General features: G+C 42.6%; 1 protein-coding gene across 2 annotated transcripts in view; it reads right to left on the reverse strand.

The window, feature by feature from the left end:
• Usp8 (ubiquitin specific peptidase 8) overlaps positions 1-20,072 on the reverse strand; it is a 64,288-nt gene that overhangs the window by 9,667 nt on the left and 34,549 nt on the right. For both annotated transcript variants that reach the window (XM_005376668.2, XM_013510292.1), the window contains 8 exons: positions 17,787-17,931; positions 17,279-17,490; positions 12,775-13,356; positions 5,961-6,041; positions 4,899-5,161; positions 3,313-3,525; positions 2,173-2,383; positions 750-986 (listed from right to left, as the gene is read on the reverse strand). In XM_005376668.2, coding sequence (XP_005376725.1) covers positions 750-986; positions 2,173-2,383; positions 3,313-3,525; positions 4,899-5,161; positions 5,961-6,041; positions 12,775-13,356; positions 17,279-17,490; positions 17,787-17,931 — 1,944 coding nt within the window. The remainder of the gene's footprint in view (positions 1-749; positions 987-2,172; positions 2,384-3,312; positions 3,526-4,898; positions 5,162-5,960; positions 6,042-12,774; positions 13,357-17,278; positions 17,491-17,786; positions 17,932-20,072) is intronic.

The following is a 20,072-nucleotide window of genomic DNA, read 5'->3' on the forward strand; positions in this document are numbered from 1 at the left end:
CAATAAAATAAATACATAATAAAGATATTCAGGCTATCTCACTTCTTCACACAGTATCAGAGAGCACCTCTTCAGTAAGCTACCCTGCACAGATAGTAAGTTCAAACAGGGGTCCAGATCCCATGAGAAACGCAGCCCAGTGAAGGCCGTGGGGAGGGCTACCTATGGGGGCGGGGGTGGGGTGGGGGCTGTGGGCCAGGACAGTGCGCGGGAGACTCCCACACTGCGCCTGGCAGGCCAGGGAAGATAAGAAAGGATGCGCTGCAGGAGGCAAGTCTAAATGCACCAAAGAGCCTGTGTGCAAATGCACAAGGAGCTGTGTGCCAACTAAGGTACATGCTCACCTAAAACACGCATGTGTAAAAAGTAGACCTAAGTTAAAGTCAACATAGAATTTTCCAAATTAACTTTCACAACTAATTAAAAATACAGACTTTTATGGGATGGGGATGCAGCTCAGTGGCAGAGTATTTGCCTAACATGCACAGAGCACTGGGTTCGATCCCCAGCACTAGGGAACAGGAGGCGGGAGAGGGGGAAGGGAGACTGCACCTTTTAGAAGTATATTACCAACTCTGAAAGAATATGTAATCGGAAGAACCTTTAGCAAAGGAACCCTTTTTAAAAGGAATCTTTCTATCAAGTGCTCACGGGTAACGCCTGGAAATGAACTGCTGGACAGAGTACGTCTGTACGTGCATCCAAGCAGCATTCGACCCGCCTAGTCTCTCTCGCCTCCTCCAACTCACCTGCAACGTGCATTTACTTGTGGACGCCAGTGGCAGGGACAAATACATGAAGGCCTCAAACGTCCTGGATTTTTTGTGACAGGTGAGGCACTGCACTGTAGATTTGAACTGACCCTGAAAAAGTGCCACGATGATAGATTCGTTGAGCTGCTTATGTTTCTGCCAAGCATGTTCTGCAGCTTTGAAGTCATCAAGATGATCATTGTTTTCTTCTTTATGTCTCTTCCGGTTATCAGCCTGGAAAAAGATATACAATTCAAAGGGTCAAATACTTTCCAGACTTGAAAACACTTGTAGTATTCATAAAGGAAATCTTATCATATTAAGTGCTACAAAAAATAGTTCTAGCCAAACACAAAAATACCACTTTATTCAAAGGATGTAACCTGTTGGAATTTAATATATTTTTTATTCAAAAAGCTAAAAGGTCTGGTTTTGAAAAAAGAAGACATCCCAGATAGAGCTGAGAATTAGGGCAGCAACTAGACAGATGTAATTTCATTGTCTGAGCCTCATAAATGAAGACAGAAATACAGCCACCTACATATGGTTACACACACACACACACAATCACAATCATTGGTGATCCCAGAGGTATCTCAAAAAAGATGATAACATGGTGTGCTGAAAAGTAGCTGTCATATAAAAATTTACAGAGAGATACATGTCTCTATAAAAACCACCATGTGAATCACCTGGTCACATGGGATAATACTTACTTTAGAAAATAAGTATAAAACATAGTATAAAGTTATATATACAAACTATAAAATAAGTACATAAAGACGCAATAAAATAAATACATAATAAAGATATTCAGGCTATCTTTTATAGAACCACATTTATGACTTTATTTCATGTGGGAACATCACTAGTAACTATTTTACCATTTGCAAATGGCTCAGCAATATGACCTGTTAACTGTTACGTAATAACTACATGTACCACTTTTCAAATACACACCCAACATCTTTAATCTCAAAATCCACAATGCTCCAAAATAAAAAACGTTCTGAGCACAAACATGCTGCTACAAGTGGAAAATTACACACTATGAAACTGTTTCATGTACAGAATTATTTAAAAACATTATGTAAAACTAGGCTATGTGTTTAAGATATATATGAAACATAAATGAATTCTGTGTTTATATTGGGATCCTACCCCCAAGGTATCTCATCACATATATGTAAATATTCCAAAATCCAAAAAAAAAAAAAAAAACCCAGAATCCAAAGCATGCCTGAAACATTTCAGGTAACTTCTCCCTTATCAGATATGCTGTATCCAGTACAGTGTACTGCATCTGAGTAAACTACTGCTGAACACTCACCAACCAGAATTTAAATTGCTGTGAAGATGATGGCAGCGCTACTGAGCAACCCTAAGGGGCCTGGAAACTGAGAAACAGCAAACCTCTTACTTTATTTAGGTCTTCATGGAGACCGTCCATGAGGAAGAGAAGCAGTTCCTGTGAATCTTGCTGGCTGTATCCTGCGAACTGGTCATTGATCTTCCCGATGGTGATTTTAAAGTCTTTGGGGCTGATGTACCTATACTGTCCTGTCCATAGTGCTTTCATGATTATGCCAAACTCCTCTGCCACTTCTCCTTTATGCCCCAACAAATTTGACCTGTGCAAATAAAATTCAAGTCACCAAAAAAGCAATAAAGGAAAATTGTATAAAGTACAGTGGGTCCTTGATGTCAGCAGTAAAGCATTCACACACGATAGCCCTCCATGAAAATACCTGCAGGTATACCACCAGATACTCTTCTGGACCTTACTCTGCTTAGTTTTCCAACCTGGAGTATTCCTGCTGCAGGCTCTGCTGCCCCATGGAGCAACATGCTGCAGTTTTATGATGCTGCGTTTCTGCCTTCTGGTACTGCTCTTTTCTACTTGTCTTTCAGAGCTGGTTTTCCTCTATATTTTTCTTGTGAAGAAATACATTTTCTCTTTTCTTAATTAACGTCTTCAGAGCTGAGTGGTAGGGGTTATGGTTGGAACATATCCTCTCAAAAATTTAGGTGTTGCCAGTATGACAATGTTCAGAGGTAGGGCCTTCTGCTCTAATACCACTACTGGGGAGGCTGAGGCAGAAGGATTCCAAGTTCAAGGTCAGTGTCAAAACAAAACTAAAACAGGATGAGGACGTAGCTACGTGACAAAGCACTTGCTTAGCATACGCCAGGCCCTGAGTTCAATGCCCAGTGCTGCCAAAAAAATAAAAAATACAGAGACGGGACCTTGAGAGTGATGAGGTCGCAGGGCTTCTCTCTGAAGAATGAGCTTGGTGCACTTAGAAGACGGCACGACAAAGCAGCTCGTCTTCTCTTACCCTTCACCTCTGCTAAGTGACGGCACAGCCAGAGGCCAGGACCGCAAGGCAGCATCTGTGTCTTGGACTTCACTGTCTCCAGAAATACCCAGAGTACACTTCTCTTCTTTATAATGAGCCAGTCTCGGGTACTTTGTTGAGCAGCACAAAAGGGACTAAGACAGGAAGTATGCTGGGCTGTCCTTTCAACCATGTATTGCAAAGGACAGAGGCTTACTTGCCTGTTAATATCATCCTGATAACAGTTCCGGTTGAAATAGTCAGCCAGATGTGGGGCATTGCACAGGCACTGCAGGATCGAGTTCATGTAGCACGTATTTCCTAGGTTCCGGAGTCCGGTGAGGGCTGGTCCAGAGCCTCCAAAGACAGGATTGAGGTTGCGAATCTGAGAGGCGGACAGCCTTGAGATCTCGGCTTTGGGGTAGCACGTCGGCCTGAGCACAGAGATACAGGACGCGGTGAGAGGCACACACCTGAACTGAGGCCCACCCTGCACAGGGCAGCAGCTCAGCACCAGTCACCCCTGCCCAGTGAGTGTGTCAGTGCCCAAGATGCCGGGCCTCACAGGGCCCTCAGTAACCAGGCCAGACCTGCTTGTGTCCTGAACCCACCGTCTTAACCTCTTAGGTGGGTTCCTGGGTCTAGAAAGGGCCTGACAGATTCTCTAGTTTGCTGTGAAATAAGAGCTGGAGGACAGAGGCTCTCTGTGTCTTTCAAATGATCCCAGGGAGGTTAGCAGTTTTAAATATTTGAACTCAACCAGAATGCCACAAAATCAGTATCTATCAATGGAGAGCAGATATCAAAGGGTATCTGGAGTGCTACTACTTAAAGTCGACAGCCACGCTGCCCACAGGTGGGTCGCTGTGCTGTGGAAGAAACGCTGCCTGACCAAAAACGGCTGCAGCGGTGCAGTACCGACTTTTCCTCCCTTCCTTTTTTCTTTCTTTCTCTTTCTCTTTCTTTTCCTTCCTTCCTTCCTTCCTTCCTTCCTTCCTTCCTTCCTTCCCTCCCTCTCTCTCTCTTTCTTTCTTTCCCTTGCTTTCTGTTTTCCAGCAAAGGAGACTTACTCTTGGCCAAGAATCTTAACAAGTAATTTCAATCCACGGCTGGTTGATGCCCTTGATGCAGAACCCATGGCTAGGGCGGGCCAACTGCGTTTCCATCTCCTGCCTTCCTCCTCCCAAAATGTAGAGATCAGAAGCGGTAGGCAGACTTAAAAACCATCTCCTCATACCCTACCTGTGTAAGCCAGGAGCATTAGACTCAGAAAGGGCAGAACCCCGAAGACATCGAGATGAGACAGTACTGTGGGAAACTGAAGTGGACGCCACTCACCACCTGCGAGCAGAGCGCAGCACAGCGCGGGAAGGAGCAGGAGGGCAGAGCAGACGCACTGGCGCTTGTTACTTCAGTACCACAGGACAGCCTGACTCTCACTGACTGGAACCTGAGGGCTGCGGCAATTCAGACTCCATACTGCCCGAAGGTAGGGGCCCCACAGGAATCACAGGAAGGCTAAGGAAAACGCGGAGGTCCCCACGGCACAGGTGCTGTGCAATGTAGCCCAGTGCGTAATGCTTTTATTCTTATCACTTATGTAACACCTCGCCTGAGTACTAAGTTATCACGTGGGAGAAAAACCAGGGATAGTTTCATTTCCCTTTTCTCCATGGTAAATAACGTGGCTGGAACGGCCATCCAAAATGATTTCAAACTCTAACATTAGTATGGTGATCTATTTAGAGCAAGAGTATTTAAACACAGTACCTGTGAGATTCAAGCTCTAGGGTCAGGACAAACTTACTTGTTCTCCCGATTCACAGCTGGTGTCATTGTGGGCCTCCTCCTCTCCTCCTCTTGCACGGCCTGGGCGATGTCTGGGGAGGAGTAGGAGCGCTTCAGTTTGGACGGCTCCCTGTCCCTCTCGGCAGGAACCTGGGGCTTGGCTTTGTGAGTCGGGGGCGTGGAAGGAGGAGCAGAGGAAGGAGCCATTTCTGGTGGGTACATATGGACAGTGTTGGTGGGTGAGTGGTAATAACGGAAGGTTCCAGTGATCGGGTCCAGAAACTTAGATGGAAAAGGAAAAATTAAGAACGGTCAAAAACTAAAAATGAGCCAGGCGTGGTGGCGCACACCTGTAATCCCAGCATTTGGGAGGCTGGGGCAGGAGGATCGGGCAGGAGTATCGTTGTAAATTTGAGACCAGCCTAGGCTACAAAGTGAGCTCAAGGCCAGCCCAAACTGCATAGTGACCCTGTCTCTCAAAAAAACAAAAAACAAACAAAAAAACCCAAAATGACCATTACATTGAAACAATTTATTCCATAGTAGTCCAGCCACATTTATTTGTGGATTAAAAAGTATGCACTCCACCCTTGAGTTACACTGCCAGTCCCTAAAATAATTTCAATAAAATGGTAATAATCAGTTCTTTCATTAAACTTCCAACGAAACTTAGGTTTTAGAGTAATGCATTATGATTGTGATTATTAGTGGTAGTAAGGATTGAATGCAGGGCCTTCCCGCTGAGCTACATACCCACTTTTTTATTCTGAGACAGGGTCTCACTAAGTTGCTCAGGCTCATCTCAAACTTGCAATCCTCTTGCCTCAGCCTCCTATGCAGCTGGGATTCCTGGTGTGAGCCACCATATCTGGCACATACATACTGTTACTAAAAAATATTGCCAGAATGCCCACGTACTGCAGCCAGAACCCCAGAACCCCAGGCTGGGTATTGAGAAATCTAATCCTCAATAATCAGGAGAAAGGGCTATGTTCCCTTACACTGAAGAAAGAGAACTGCCTCTTTTCTAAAGGACACAGTGACTGTGTTACCTAGTTCAAGTTCCGAGCGTGACTCCTACCTTGGCCCAGCCAGAAGGCAGGCCCGGGACGATCCTCCCCATTTCTTCACTCCGTGCTCTCGTCAAAGGCTCCCGCTGAGCCTGCGTGGGGGAGAAAAGAGTCCAATTTTTCAATTAAAATTTGCCATTTACAAACTTAGGTACTTGTGCCAAAGAAGAACCTTGCCTTGGCTGACATGTTTTAAAAACAGGTTCAAAGATAAAAAAAAAAATCCATTTTTCACAAGTTCTAAATATTACTACACTCAGAGGAAGAGGGGTGTGAAAATAAAAGGAAAACTATGCTGAAAACGTTCCAGGAGGTTTTAAAACAAGAGCGTTTACAATGGCATCTGAAGGCCAGCTGGAAGCAGGACTTAGCGACCAGAGCCGCTGCCTGGGACATGAGCCTGGGTCACTCCCGCCAGTGGGCGTCCCGAAGACTCGGGTGTGCGCCGAGAGGGGGGTGACGCTTGCTGTGTGGGAGCGTGCCCCCGGGTCCACCCTCCTTCCCGTCTCTTCCAGGGTCACACCCCACCTGCACCAAGGCCACAGCGGGAGCACAGGAGCACCTCCCCTCCCTCTGCAACGCCGGCTCTGAGCTATCGAACCTCGCTTTCCTGAGCTGCAGTTCCTAAGGCCCCTAATGGCCTTTTAACTGGGGCACCTTCCGAGTTTGGAGTGACAGACAGGATGTGTGGGTTGGACTTAACAATGGCAGAGACAAGGCAGAAGGAGATGCCCTTCCACTGTGGCTCGTGAAGAGCTCAACGCGGGACCCACACGAACAAGCAAGGCCACGCAGCGTATCACGGACTACGCTGTCATTTTGCTCCCCTGCGGGTCTTCTATACGTATTCTTTCCACAAAACACTGACGAGGCGTTGTGCAAGTAAATGCAGCCGATACACGGAGGCACCAACTTCCAAACTCGACAATGGTACTTCCGCTTCTTTAAATGAAAAATTATTACTAACAGAAAAGAAAAAGTCCACCAGTTTCTATCTTCATATTCTTCTTGTCTTAAAATAGAATTCCTTTGAACATAAACATGTAACAGAATTTGCATGCTTGAAAAAATAATCAGCCCAAGGCAAGTAGGATAAATGAATAGCTGCATGCAAAAAGACATCTAGATCCTTCCTTCTCCGAGGGCTGGTGGCCTCTCCCAGCCAGGGAGAGTGTTCTGGGACTTCCGGGGGTGCCTGAAGCCCAGAGGGTGCTGCGCGTTTCTTACACACTGCATTTCCTCCTACCCAGACACGTCTATGACAGAGCCGTGTGTGACTCGAATTGGGCACAGTAAGACATTAACAACCAAGAGAAAAAGGAACAATTACAGCAATATGCTACTACAGAAGTTATCTACAATGTATGAGGTGTTGGTTTCTGTGAACTTCCATCTCACACTTTCAGAACATGGTTGAACCAGAGTAGCTGAAGCCAAGGAAAAGAGAAAGTACAACCAAGGGGAGGCTACACTGCGCAAAAATTAAGTCAGAGCGGACACAGATCTAACTGTAAGAACTAACACTGTAAGATTCTAAGAAAAAAACATTTTTCATTAGTTTATGACTTTGGGTTAGACAAAAAGTCCCTTAGATAAATACCAAAAACATGAGTCAAATGAGAAAAATTGGCAGATCGGACTTGCCCCAAAAGACATTTGTGCTTGGAGAAACTCCACTAAAAATAAAGAGAGCCAGGCATGGTGGTGTGCACCTGTAACCTCAGCACCCTGGAAGGCTGAAGCAGGAGGATGGCAAATATGAGCCCAGACTATGAACCTCAGTGAGATCCTGTGTCAAAATAAAAACAAATAAAAAAGGATGGGGATGTAGCTCAGTGCGAAGGCCCTGGGTTCAACGCTTAGTGCTGAAGAAAAAAGGAAGGGAGGGAGGAGGGAGGGAGGGCAGAAGAGGAGGAGGGGGAGGGGAGGAGGAAGAGAAGGAAATGTGATTTCCAAGTATCTTCTGCCTCACAGTTTTCCTTCTCCGTCCTTCCCCTCCTCTTCGCTTTCCTTCTGCTGCTAGTGGGAAGGCAAAATGGGGGCAGCCACCCTGGGAAACATTTTGGCAAGTTTTTTAAAAGTTTCTTAAAACAAAACACAGGGGCTGGGGCTGGGGCTCACTGGTAGAGCTCTTGCCTTGCATGCACAAGGCCCTGGGTTCGATCCCCAGCACCACAAAAACAAAAGCAAAAAACCCAAAAAGTGAAACGAAACACGGCAAAACAATTCCACCTTGAAGTGCCCACTCAAAAGAAATAACATATTTCCATACAAAAACACACAGAAATGTTAGCATTATTCAGAATACACCCAGCGCAGAATGATCTCTTTTCCTTCTTTCTTTCCTCTTTTCCCTCTTAATTTTTCCTCCCGTAGTGACACCTCAGTTACTGAATGGCTCCAAGCTTGAACTTTCTACTACTTGAACAGCAAAGTTCAAAAACACCTGCTCGGTGTTCTTAACTCTGATCGACAGTGGAGCCGAAAATCCAACTTGAAAAAGCTGTGCGGGCCAAGGGTGAGCCCGTGTGGGTCTCACCGTGGACACGAGCAGCACTGCCTCAGTCTCGGCATCACTCTGGCCCGGACAACTTGTGTCACCTTGTTAGACCTTTGTCATGGGGCTTTTCTGGTCACTTTATTTCTGTAAAATATCATAGCCATGGCTCCAAAGAAAGTTAGTGATACCTGCAATAAAGCTAAGAGGAAAACTGAGAACCACAATAGAATTAAAAAAAGAAATCAGTGCAAAATTTATGAGAGTCCCGGAAAAATGAACTTGTAAGTAATTTTTTGGGCCTTGGAACCAAGTACTTGGTTTCCCACTATTTGCTACAGGAAAAACATGTTCAGTTCTCAAGCCTTTTAGTGTTCCAACAGGTATCGAATGGAGCTTGACAGTCAGTATCGCGGTATCCCTTCCCTCTCTGTTCCCTCTCTTCCTCAGTCGTTTCTTCTCCTAACTTTACCTACTGCTGTAAACATCCTTCCACCGCCCACCAGGATCCTCCACACTACTTCTCTCTCCTGTTCCTCATACCACGCAGTTTAAGGTGTCAAATTTTTCCTCTTTCATTCCCTTGTTCCCAACCTCTTGTATCTTTAATAGTATAACCATTAATCCTTATTAGTCTTTAGAAGTTAACGCTATAAAATTACTGAATTCTTTTTTACCATTAGCAGATACAGCTGTGGCAATTAGTACCTGTTAAGTGTAAGTCATTACCTGAGTTGTCTTAATGTTTATACCTTAAATGTGGACTTCTCCTCCAGGGTTAGTGGTGATACAAAACTGGCTCTTATCATAGTTAATATCCAGTTTGTTTTGGATGGTACCACTGCAGCTGATTTGCTGACATTACCAGTGTGGCATAACTGTTGCTGTTGATGGGTTTCCTCAGCAAGGCAACACTTAGATGACCTCTGTGACATGAACAATACCAGAAATCCCAATACATGCCCAGAGAACTCAGTGTCGGGCCAATTACACTGAATCTTCCCCTCCTAATTTAGCCAAGGCGGTCAGTCACACCGAAAGTACCTCACTGAAAAGTAATTAAAGGGATCTCTCTACTAGCAATGTCTTTGCAAGAGTCCACAAACCTCAGCACAAAACAAAACAGAAAACAGAAAAATGAGAAGACATGGCACCAGAACGCCTTGAATAACTCCTAACTTCCCCAAAGATAATCCAGGAGGCACTGGAGAGGAGAACAGCATAAGCCACATACTCGAATGACTCAAGAGGATAACAGAGGTTAGAAAACAGATCGAAGAGGTACCAAGCAGGGTCACAGAAGATGTAACTAAACAGATGATGGAAATAAAAACCAAAATGATCCAAGAGCTTTCGGACAACACTAATAAAAAACTGACTTAAAACTCTAAAAAACATGAATGACCAGTTTAGCAAAGAATTAGTCAATAAAAAAGTTTCAATCAGAAATCCAGAAGACTGAAAATTATATTGCAAGTATGGGCAGACGAAGCTACCAATGTGAGGACAGAACTTCAGAAATAGAAGACAATGCCTTCAAAGGCCAACTACTCAAAAACACCTTGAAAGCAACAAAAGAACATGAAAAATGGATCCAATAGCTGCTAGATACCACAGAAGATCCATTTTTTACTCTAAGAATAATTAGAATAAATCAAAAAATCAGAAGACAATAAATGTCATAAAAAAACCTGTGCACAAAAATAATGGCAGGAAACTCTCAAATGTAAAGAAATAAACAGCCAGGGATATAGCTCAGCGGCACAGCACCTGCCTGGCAAATGCAAGATCCTGAGTTTGATTCCTGGTACCAAAAACAAGAAACAAAAAACCACAAAACAAAAAAAGAAACATAATGATGAATGAGACATATGGAACCCCAAAGAGCCATGACCAAAAGAGCAGCTCTTCATGCCACATTATAGTCAGAGTACCAGAAGTCCATCGCAGAGACAGAATCTTAAAAGCTGTGAGAAAAGGCAATGAATCATGTGTGGAGGCAAACACATTAAAATTAGAGCAGACTTCTCTATATAAACCTTAAAGGCCAGAAGTGAAGCATTTCAAGTTCTGAAATGTAACTTCCAACCCCCACTTACGTATCCTGTAAAACTTTCCTCCAAAATTAAAAGAGAAGTAAGGTATTTCCATGACAAAGAACATCTCAGGAAACCCATGACCACCAATCCAGCATTATACAAAATTCTCAAGTATATCCTAGACACAAGCCAACAAGTCAAAAAGAATGAATATATCTTGCACAATAAATAGTGCCAAGAAAAACATGGGATCATACCAAATTAAAAAGCTCCTGCACAGCAAAGAAAGCACAAAGTTAATCTGTGTTTATGGAAATTTGATATAGACTTATAAAAAAATTTAAATCTGGCAAAAAATAAAAAATATTAAGTGTACTCTATTTTACTATCAAATTCAAAACACATACTTCTGAGCCCCTTTGGAATCACCTACCACTAAGGAGAAAGAGCCAGAAAGTTTTGATGAATCAATGAAAAACAAAGTGATAAAAATCAAAGCAGACTGTGAAGCACTGGTTTGTGACACGAGGCCCAAGACAGAATGCTGATAACCAGCACATACTTACCACGGCTTCACTGGGAACTATTCTTTTATTTCAGTTCCTTATGCTTTTGATCACCATGAGAAGGACTGTGCTCCAAAAACTTTGAAGTATTACAGAGAATATAAAATTTTATGTAGACCAAACTTAAGCAATGCAAAATCCATTTTTATATCTTCTTATACATCACAGGATCTTTAAAATAATTCACTTTAATTTTATCTTGTTTTTAATATGATCATGGTGATGACTTTATTAGCAATACTTTGAAGAAAATCTATTCTATAATAAACTACAGACTGCTACTTTTAAAAGGTACATACACATCTAGCAATATAATGTAAACTTTTTCCGTGTGTTATAGGGAAAGTCCAAAGCTAGGTCCTAACTGAGGGTTACTTAGAATCGTGGGGACATTTGGCATCCAAAGCATGAATGCTTTAAGTTCTAACCACTGTTTGTCAGTGATAAACAAAATGAAATTAGGTGGCTTTGGACTCCCGTTGCCTATGCGATTTTAAGCAAATACTCAACGTTTAAGCATGAGCTTCACTCTTAAATTAAAGACCAACGAGATGACTATTAAAGTCCCAAAGGGGTGTTTAGAAGGTTTCTGCACAGCAGGTCTATTTTTTATACTAGCAGTTACCAAATATTTTGCCTCCTTCAGAGGTCATTTTCATACTACCAAAAAATGTTTTTCAATTTACATGTCCATAAAAGGGATATTACTTGTTCTACTTTAAAAAAAACTAATTTAGTATCTAGAAGTCACTATTAATTGCATAGTAAAGAAAAACACATAATTAGATTAAAGAACAGTAACAAAACTGTCCTCTAAAATTATGGGAATCCATTTTGGATGTGTAGCCAAGATTAGAAAAAAGGCAACATTAATTGGGTTCTTGCCAGTGTTACTTGGGTAGGTAAAGCTAGAAAGAAAACACAGACCTGACCCAAAATACGATTACATGTAAAATTAAGGCTGGGCTCTTCCCGCTGGTACTAGGGGTGGAACTGAGGGCTGCTTCACCCCTGGGTGACATGTACAGCTCTTTTTATTTTTTGTTTCAGTCAGGGTCTCGCTAAGTTGCCCAGGCCGGGCTCCACCCTGTGATCCCCCTGTCTAGGCCTGCGCCACGGGCCTAGATTTGGACTATCTTAATGCTACTGATTTCACATGCATTCCTGGCAGATACAAACTTTATCACACAAATATTGGCATCTAACTTCTCCATACTGAGAGGAAGATTATATTCTTGTTTTTCGGTGATCACCCATCGAATATAAAAATGAAGACTATAGCTACTTATCTCAGTTATCAGGAATGCATTGCACTTTACTGACACAAATTCCACTGCCAATTAATCATTTAAAATACATCACTGGACTCAAAGTACAGTAGGTATGGGTATGGCGGTGCACACCTATAACCCCAGCTACTCAGAAGGCTGAGGCAGGAGGACCCAAAGTTTGAGCCAGCCCAGGCAATTTAATGAAACTCTGTCTCAAACTAAAATTAAAAAGGGGCTGGGACGGAGCCCAGTACTGCAGTGCTTGCCTGGCAAGCCTGACGCTCTGAATTCAATGCTCAGTATTGCCAAAAACAGAGCAAAGCAGGCGAGCAAATGCGGACAGAACAGGACAATCGAGGTCCCAGAGAAATCTACTCAGAGGCCCGCCGGTCGCGGGAGGCCTGGCGCTGCGCTTCTGTGTACACGTCCCTGAGCCGCTCTGCTCCGCTCACCTTGCCTGCGCTGGCGTCTCCCGGCACAGGAGCAGGGACGTCGCCCACGGGCTTTCTCTGCACTTCTGGAGTTGGACACCTCTTCCCCCTGTCGTCCACAGACTTCTTGGCGTCAGAAGTTTCATGTTCACTTTTACTCTGTCTTTTTAATCCGGTTGTTTCTTTGCCTCTCTTTGCTGAGGTTTCTTTATCTTCCTTCTTGGCTTGTTCACTTTCTCTCTTCTCCATTTCTTCTTTTGCTTTCTGTTGATTTTCTGGGATTTCATTTTCTTCAGCTTCTTGTTTTTTTCTGGCTTTTTGTTCTTGTTCTTCCCTCCTCAGCTTCTCCTTCTGCTCCTCCTGCTGCCTTTCCCGAAGTTCTTTTTCTTGCTTGCTTTTCTCCATGAGCAGGGCGGCTTCTGCATGAATCTGTGCTTTTTCTTCATCTGTTAACACGGCAGCCGCAGAGGGAAACGCTGGCTTGGTGGAGCGGTCGGGGACGGCTTTTGCATTCTGAGCAGGCTGCTGCTCGTGGTCTGTACTCTCCAATTTTACTCTATGATCTTCAGGCAATCTGACGGGTGGTTTTTTAGTACGATCAATCTACAGAAACAAAAACAGCAAAATGTATTACCGTGGTTCCGAAACCAAGCTGCGATACAAGAACTGTCTCTTCACAGAGGCAGCATCAACCTGAACATCTACTTGTAAACCACTCAATGCCAGCTTCCTCATATGGCCAGACTGGAATGGGAGACTCAGTTCGACATTTTCCGCTCACCCAGACGGGTTCTGTACAGGGAATTTATTAATGTGCTTGTGCAGAGACATGAACTCTAGCGCCGCACACCTAGGTCAAGTCCTATTTCCACATATCCACCTGCCTACTCACTAGCTCCAGAACTGTATCTTCAACCCAAGACAGCCAACATGGAACTCATGACTCCTCACAAACATGGCCTTATTTCACGGGAACATCCCTTCTCCAAGAGGCTGTACAAACCCCAAACTGAGTTCCCCCTCATGTTCTGTGCCCTTCTGCGGTGCGATACTTCTCCTCCTGCTACTTCCATATCTGCTCCCACCAGCCCAGGCCTCGCGGAGCTCCCCTCACACCAGGACTACAGACGGCTGCCAACCACTCACCCACCTTGTCTGTTGCCCTCCTTCTAACCTAGCATTCTAGGAGGCCAGGGCAAAAGGATCCTAAGCTCAAGCTCAGCCTGTACAATTTAGCAAATTAATGAGACCCCACCTCAAAAAAAAGGGATGGGGATGTTGGAGAGAGGGAGAGAGAGGGACAGGCAGGGGGAGGGAGAGGGAGGGGAGGGAGAGGCAGGGGGAGGGAGAACTGGTTTCCTTCAAGCCAGGTCATGAATTACCTAACTGCCTCATCAAATGCGTTAAACATGCCTCACCTCACTTTAACAGCACAGTAACTACACCACCGAGAGACGTGACATCATTTCTTGGCAATACAGTATAATGAAACAAAAATGAGAATTCACAGGAATGTTTGCCAGTAACAAACTACTCAGCATTCTTATAAAATGAATTTTACATATTTCTTCTAGAAAACAAGTAGAAAGTAGTGAAGAAAAAAATCTTTTCTAGCACTTCTTCTTTCTGCCCGTTTTTTTTTTTTTTAACAAACAAAAACAAAACCTACACTCTCTTCTACATGTTTGAGAATTCACATTTTGATAGCTTAATCTATTATCCTTTGTCTCTCTCTCCTTTTGTGGTACCAGGCACCCAGGGCCTTTGCACTGAAATACATCCTCAGCTCTTTCAGTTTTGAGACAAAGTTTTATTAATTTTCTAAACTGCAAGCTGGGTGTGAATTTTGCAATCCCCCTGCCTCAGTCTCCAAGACTGTTGGGATTACAGGCATGCACCACCCTGCCCAGCTCTATTATTCCCTGATTCTAAATGTGCAGCTGTGATCATGTTCGTTTGTCAGCCTGCGTTTGCAGTACATGATTACGTTCATCACGGGGAGGTGATGCAGACACATAACACATCTTAATTATTTTTATGTTCCGGGCACCTCCCCCACTCCTCCACCCCCTGGTTCTCTTCTGTGGTGGATTAATTAATGGTCAACTTGTAACACCCACATGAACTGACCCAGCGTGGTTTTGGGTGTCCCCGCCTCAGGACTGTTGCCAAGAACATAAAAAGGAGAACTGCAGGGAAGATGCTGTGCTGTTGATCCTCCGGGAGAAGCTTGTCACGCTGGCTTTCCTGAACTCAGCTGTTCTCATCATCGGAGGGGCCAGGGTCCTTGCTATTGCTGAGGACGGCTGCAGTTCTCCTTGGGGAGCTCTGGTCCTTACCTTGAACATCGCTTCCTGGCTCCAGTGCAGACCCTTCAGCCTGCTGGTACAGACTTTCTAGCTTCCACCACTGACCTTTGGGCCTTCCCAGTGCAGATCCTTGATACAGACTTGCATGAGACACTGTCCTTAGCGGCTGTACTAGTTTACATCCCCACCAACAGCTGTGTATAAAAGCTGGGCACGCTCACGCACACCTATAATCCCAGTACTCTGAGAGGCTGAGACAGGACGACAGCTGGTTTGACCCCAGGCGAGGCTACTCAGTGACAGAGAGACCCTGCCTCGAAAATAAAAAGTAAAAAGGGGTTGAGGGTATACTCAGCGCCAGGCTCTGCGTTTAACCCCAGCGCCACCGGGAAGCTGCCGCTTTTTATTCAAACGCCTTGGTTATTTTTAAAGTTTTACATAAATTATTGTTAAAATGTCACATTTAAATAAAACAGAACTAAAATAATTTGTTTTAAAATCAAAATGCTGATAATCCACTTCTATCTTATCAGCCTATCTGGGAAAATACATTTGGCCCTCCACAGCCACAGGTTCCACAACAAAAACATTTTTTTAATGGAAAAAAGGTAAAAAAAATTTTTGTAACAAAGTAATGGAAGAATAACATGTTCTCTTCAAAGTAGCTGCTCAGGGTATAAGATATGGTACAAGATAAAAATTACTCTGATCGATATTAGCACAAACCTTCCTTTTTAATGAATGAAGAGATACTACCAGCATAACTGACTTTGCATTTTTTCCTTTTCCCTCCTGTCCTTTCCTCTTTCACCCATCCTAGTTCCTTTTTCCTTCTGAACAAATTCTCCCATTTTACAGTATCTATTGTATATTTTAGAACTTATTTACTCTTTCAGTTTCTCATACCAGGGAGACAATATGATGTTTACACATATCAGTCTGATTTATTTCACTTATGAGTATGGTCTCAAGTTGCATCCATTTACCTATAAAAGTCTCAAGGTTATCCTTCTTTATGGCTGAGTAATACTCCACTGTATAAAAAAACCACATCTTTTTTAATCCATTCCTCAGCTGATGGGCATTTGGGCTGTTTCCAAGATTTAGCTATGACAAATTGATTTAGCTATAAACATGAGTGCACATGTACCGCTGTGGTATGGTGTTTTAAATTCTTCTGGGAGATACCCAGAAAAGGAATAGCTGGGTAGAATGGGACCCCTAATCCTAGATTTTGAAGACTCTCCACACTGATTTCCACATAGGTTGCACCAGTCTGCACTCCCCACCAGCAATGGAGAAGGGTTCCTTTTATCCCTACAGCCCCTCCTCTAGCATTTATTCGTTGATTTCTTGATGACAGCCATTCTTTCTGGGGTAAGATGCAATCTCAGTGTTATTTTTATTTGCATCTCTCAAATGACTAGTGATGCTGCACATTTCTTCATATATTTATTTGCTGTTTGTATTTCATCTCAGAAGTGTGTATTCATCTCAGATGTCCATTTTTTTTATTGGATTTTTGAATTGGGGGGGGTCTGATTTTTTCAATTCTTTGTATGTTCTAGAAGGAAGTCTTTTGTCTAAGGGACAACTGGATAAAATTTTTTCCCACTCTGCGGGTTGTCTTTTCACTTTGTTGGTGATTTCTTTCATTTTTAAAAATTGCACCCTCACTGAACTTTAGACTCGTCTTACCATCATTCTCTACACAACAGAGTGTAACAACTGCTCACACTGTACTAAAGCTAACCCACAGGTCACTGAGAGTATAAGGGAGGGCCTACCCAGTTCTGCACAAATACAGGACCACTTCACATACAGGGCTTGGGCATTTACAGACGCTCTGATCCTCGGAGAGCTCTGGGTCAAGTCTCCAACAGATTTTGAGGGACAACTGTACTACTGGCCAAATACAATACAAACAAGCAAACAAAGAAACTCCAAAGAACTTTTCTACTTCTCTGTAGAAACAGAAGCTATTACGGATTCTTGCTTAGGTAAAAAGTCACTAGACAGGTTTGAAATCCTTTGAATTATCTATTCTAATAGACTATAACCAAAAAATTCTGTAAAAATGAAGGTACCAAGACTAGTTTCTTATAATTGATACTTTCCTGAGAAGTTAAGATTATACATAAAACTTCACTTCTCTACTGTACATTTAATATAGTATGAAGACAGAGAACAAAATTAAAAGAAAAGCAAGATAATACCTGCGGAATATTCTTTATAATAGGCACTGGCTGAATTGCAGGTGAAACTTCAGCTTTGGAAGCAGCAACTGGTTCAGGGGGCATCGACACATTCAGTTCTCCTTGATCATTTGTCAATTCTGAATTTTCATCTACTTGTAGAGAAGGAGGCGGCATCTGAGCAGGAGGCTTGGAAGGAACTGATTCCTCCAGTGAGGGATAAGTGAAATCCACTAAAATCCGCAAAAGAATATTATTTTAAAGAACAGCAAGCTCCACAAACAGTACTTGTATTTGTCATGCATGTTGTATGTGAGAGTTAAACATAAACTAAATGATACGACAATCTCGACAGTCTTGTAGGATATGTCTATCTTTGACGAGATCAGGTGCATTCAGGGTGGTACGGCCGTAGACTGTCTTAAAACAGGACAAACACACATGCAACGAAGACCATGACCCTAAAAACATTAATAATCTATTTTATGTTTACTAATGTAATTTTAAACAAAAATTTCCACATACATACATGAGATAGACACCTCTTCATTCTTGCCTCGTGGGGGTGGAGTGACTTTAGCATTTGTTGTATACTGGGGATAGCAAAGGAGCCAGTTTTCATAGCCTCCCTCTAAAATCAAGGGCTCACTGCGCAGGACAGTTTTACTTTCCCACTATAAAATAAGAAAATGGCATTTTTAATATGGCAGTAGTCTACTGACAGCTGAAACCACAAAAAAAAGTGAATTCTTAAACTGCTCCCCTGAAGGCAAGATTTTCTAAATGACGAAAAAATAACTGAATTCAAAATTCTACGTTAAGTACATTACATATATAGGTCGGGTTTTTACAAACGACACAAATGGGGCTGGGGATTTAGCTCAGCGGCACAGCGCCTGCCTAGCAAGTGCAAGGGCGTGAGTTTGATTCCCGGTACCGGGAAAAAACAACAACAACAAAAAAACAAACCATACACATAATCCATGATCTTAAAATAAAAACTAGAAAATTAATTAATATAAAATAAAAATTGCCTATAACCTCACAACCCAGAGATACCACTTAACATTTTTGAGTTTATTCTTTATTAGTTTATTTTTTATCAGTGTATGTTTGGAAAACACACTAAGTACATTCTTTGTGGCAGTTTATTCTCAGAGTTTTCTACCTAGACACATACTTCTTTTAGTTTTGTTTTTACAAGACAATGAACTCTTACGATGCTGCTTTTCTTTCATATGAACAACTTTTATTAATAAAGAGCTGTATCATCACTTATGACCAGACACTATTCTATTTCATACACACACACCTCAAAATTGAATCAATCATTTGAACGCCTCCCCCTATTTAATTATAAGCAGCGCCGAGACCCACACCATGACCCCTGCACATGTACACACCCAATCACCGCCCCAGGGACAATTCCCACAGGTGGAGTTGCTAAGCCAAGGCACAAGCACATTTTAAGATTTTAAATATATATATATATATATATCTTGCTAATCTTCAAACTGATCATTTAAAATATGTATCTGTATACTTCTTTACTATGATCCCACTTTGCAGGAGGAGAGATGCTGGTTTTAAAAGTCTGGTAGACGATGTCAAACTGCCCCGGTCACAAAGACCGTACCCATCTGTACACATAACCAACAGTATCATGAGAAGGCTCTTTACAAGTCTTTATCATTCTTACAGAACTAGTGGACATATGATGCTGTCTTATTTTAATTAGCATCTCTCCATTTGTCAAGTTGAACTACTTTTCATGTTTAGTAACTAATCATTTAAATTGTTCTATGAGTTTACTAATCTCAACTTTTATCATTTTTCTACAGAATTCCTTGTTATTTTCTTAGTGAACAGTGCAAGTATTAGGGAAACTAGTCATCTACGTTACAAGTATTTTTCCTGATTTTAAAACTTTGTGCCATTACTTACACAGTTTAATAATGTATTGATCTTCTATGGCATTTTGGTTTAGAATCAAGATAATAATTTTTAGAAAATGAACACCTTCTCTAGTAGTTTACTGTTTCAATGGTGCACATCTGTACCTTTCATGTGCGGTCTGGTCCAAGAACTGCGCAGGCAGGAATCCACTCTCCGTCACCTACCGGCTGGCTGCCCAGCTGGCCCCAGACCACCCACCTCCCCCATCTGTTCCTCACTGGTCTGTTATGCCACCTTTGCCATACTCTAATTTTCACATCTCTCAGGCTGACCTTCATGAGAGGTCAAAGCCAGTGGAACACTGGTAGTTTCAGTGCTATCAGCCCACATTTATGTATACTTCCGCTTCTGTAGGTTAAACCACGAACTGTTAAGGCTTAAAGACTGTGCTGCTGGGCCAGCGTCCCAGCACTCAGCCATCCTGGCAGCACGATGAGTCTAGCCAGCCTCCCGTGCTAGCGCTAACAACGGCAACGGGTCACACCAAGCATCTTCAAGATTTCGTGAATCTAATCGGCGAGAGCAGCGCTCATTTTAATCTGCACTTATCTGATACTAATAAAGCTAATAACCATTTCTATGGTTAGGTTTATCATCTCAGATTTGGGGTGTTTCAAATACTTATGTATTTGTTAAAATATTTTTGACTTCTAATATATGGGTTGGTTTTTTTGTTTTACATCTAACGAATTTCTTTTATCCAGTCAAATCTGTCAATCTTTTCCCCTTGGTAACTTCTTTTGCTTTTATGCTTTAGCTTAATTCTTAAAACAAGAAATTAAATTTTACATAGATCAATTTATTATTTGGCGATTCAAAAAATTTTCTTTAAATCTGAATTTTTAAAAATTCCACAAAG

This window comes from Chinchilla lanigera, unplaced genomic scaffold (assembly GCF_000276665.1).
Source record: "Chinchilla lanigera isolate Chin_1 unplaced genomic scaffold, ChiLan1.0 scaffold00008, whole genome shotgun sequence".
Classification (NCBI taxonomy): Eukaryota; Metazoa; Chordata; class Mammalia; order Rodentia; family Chinchillidae; genus Chinchilla; species Chinchilla lanigera.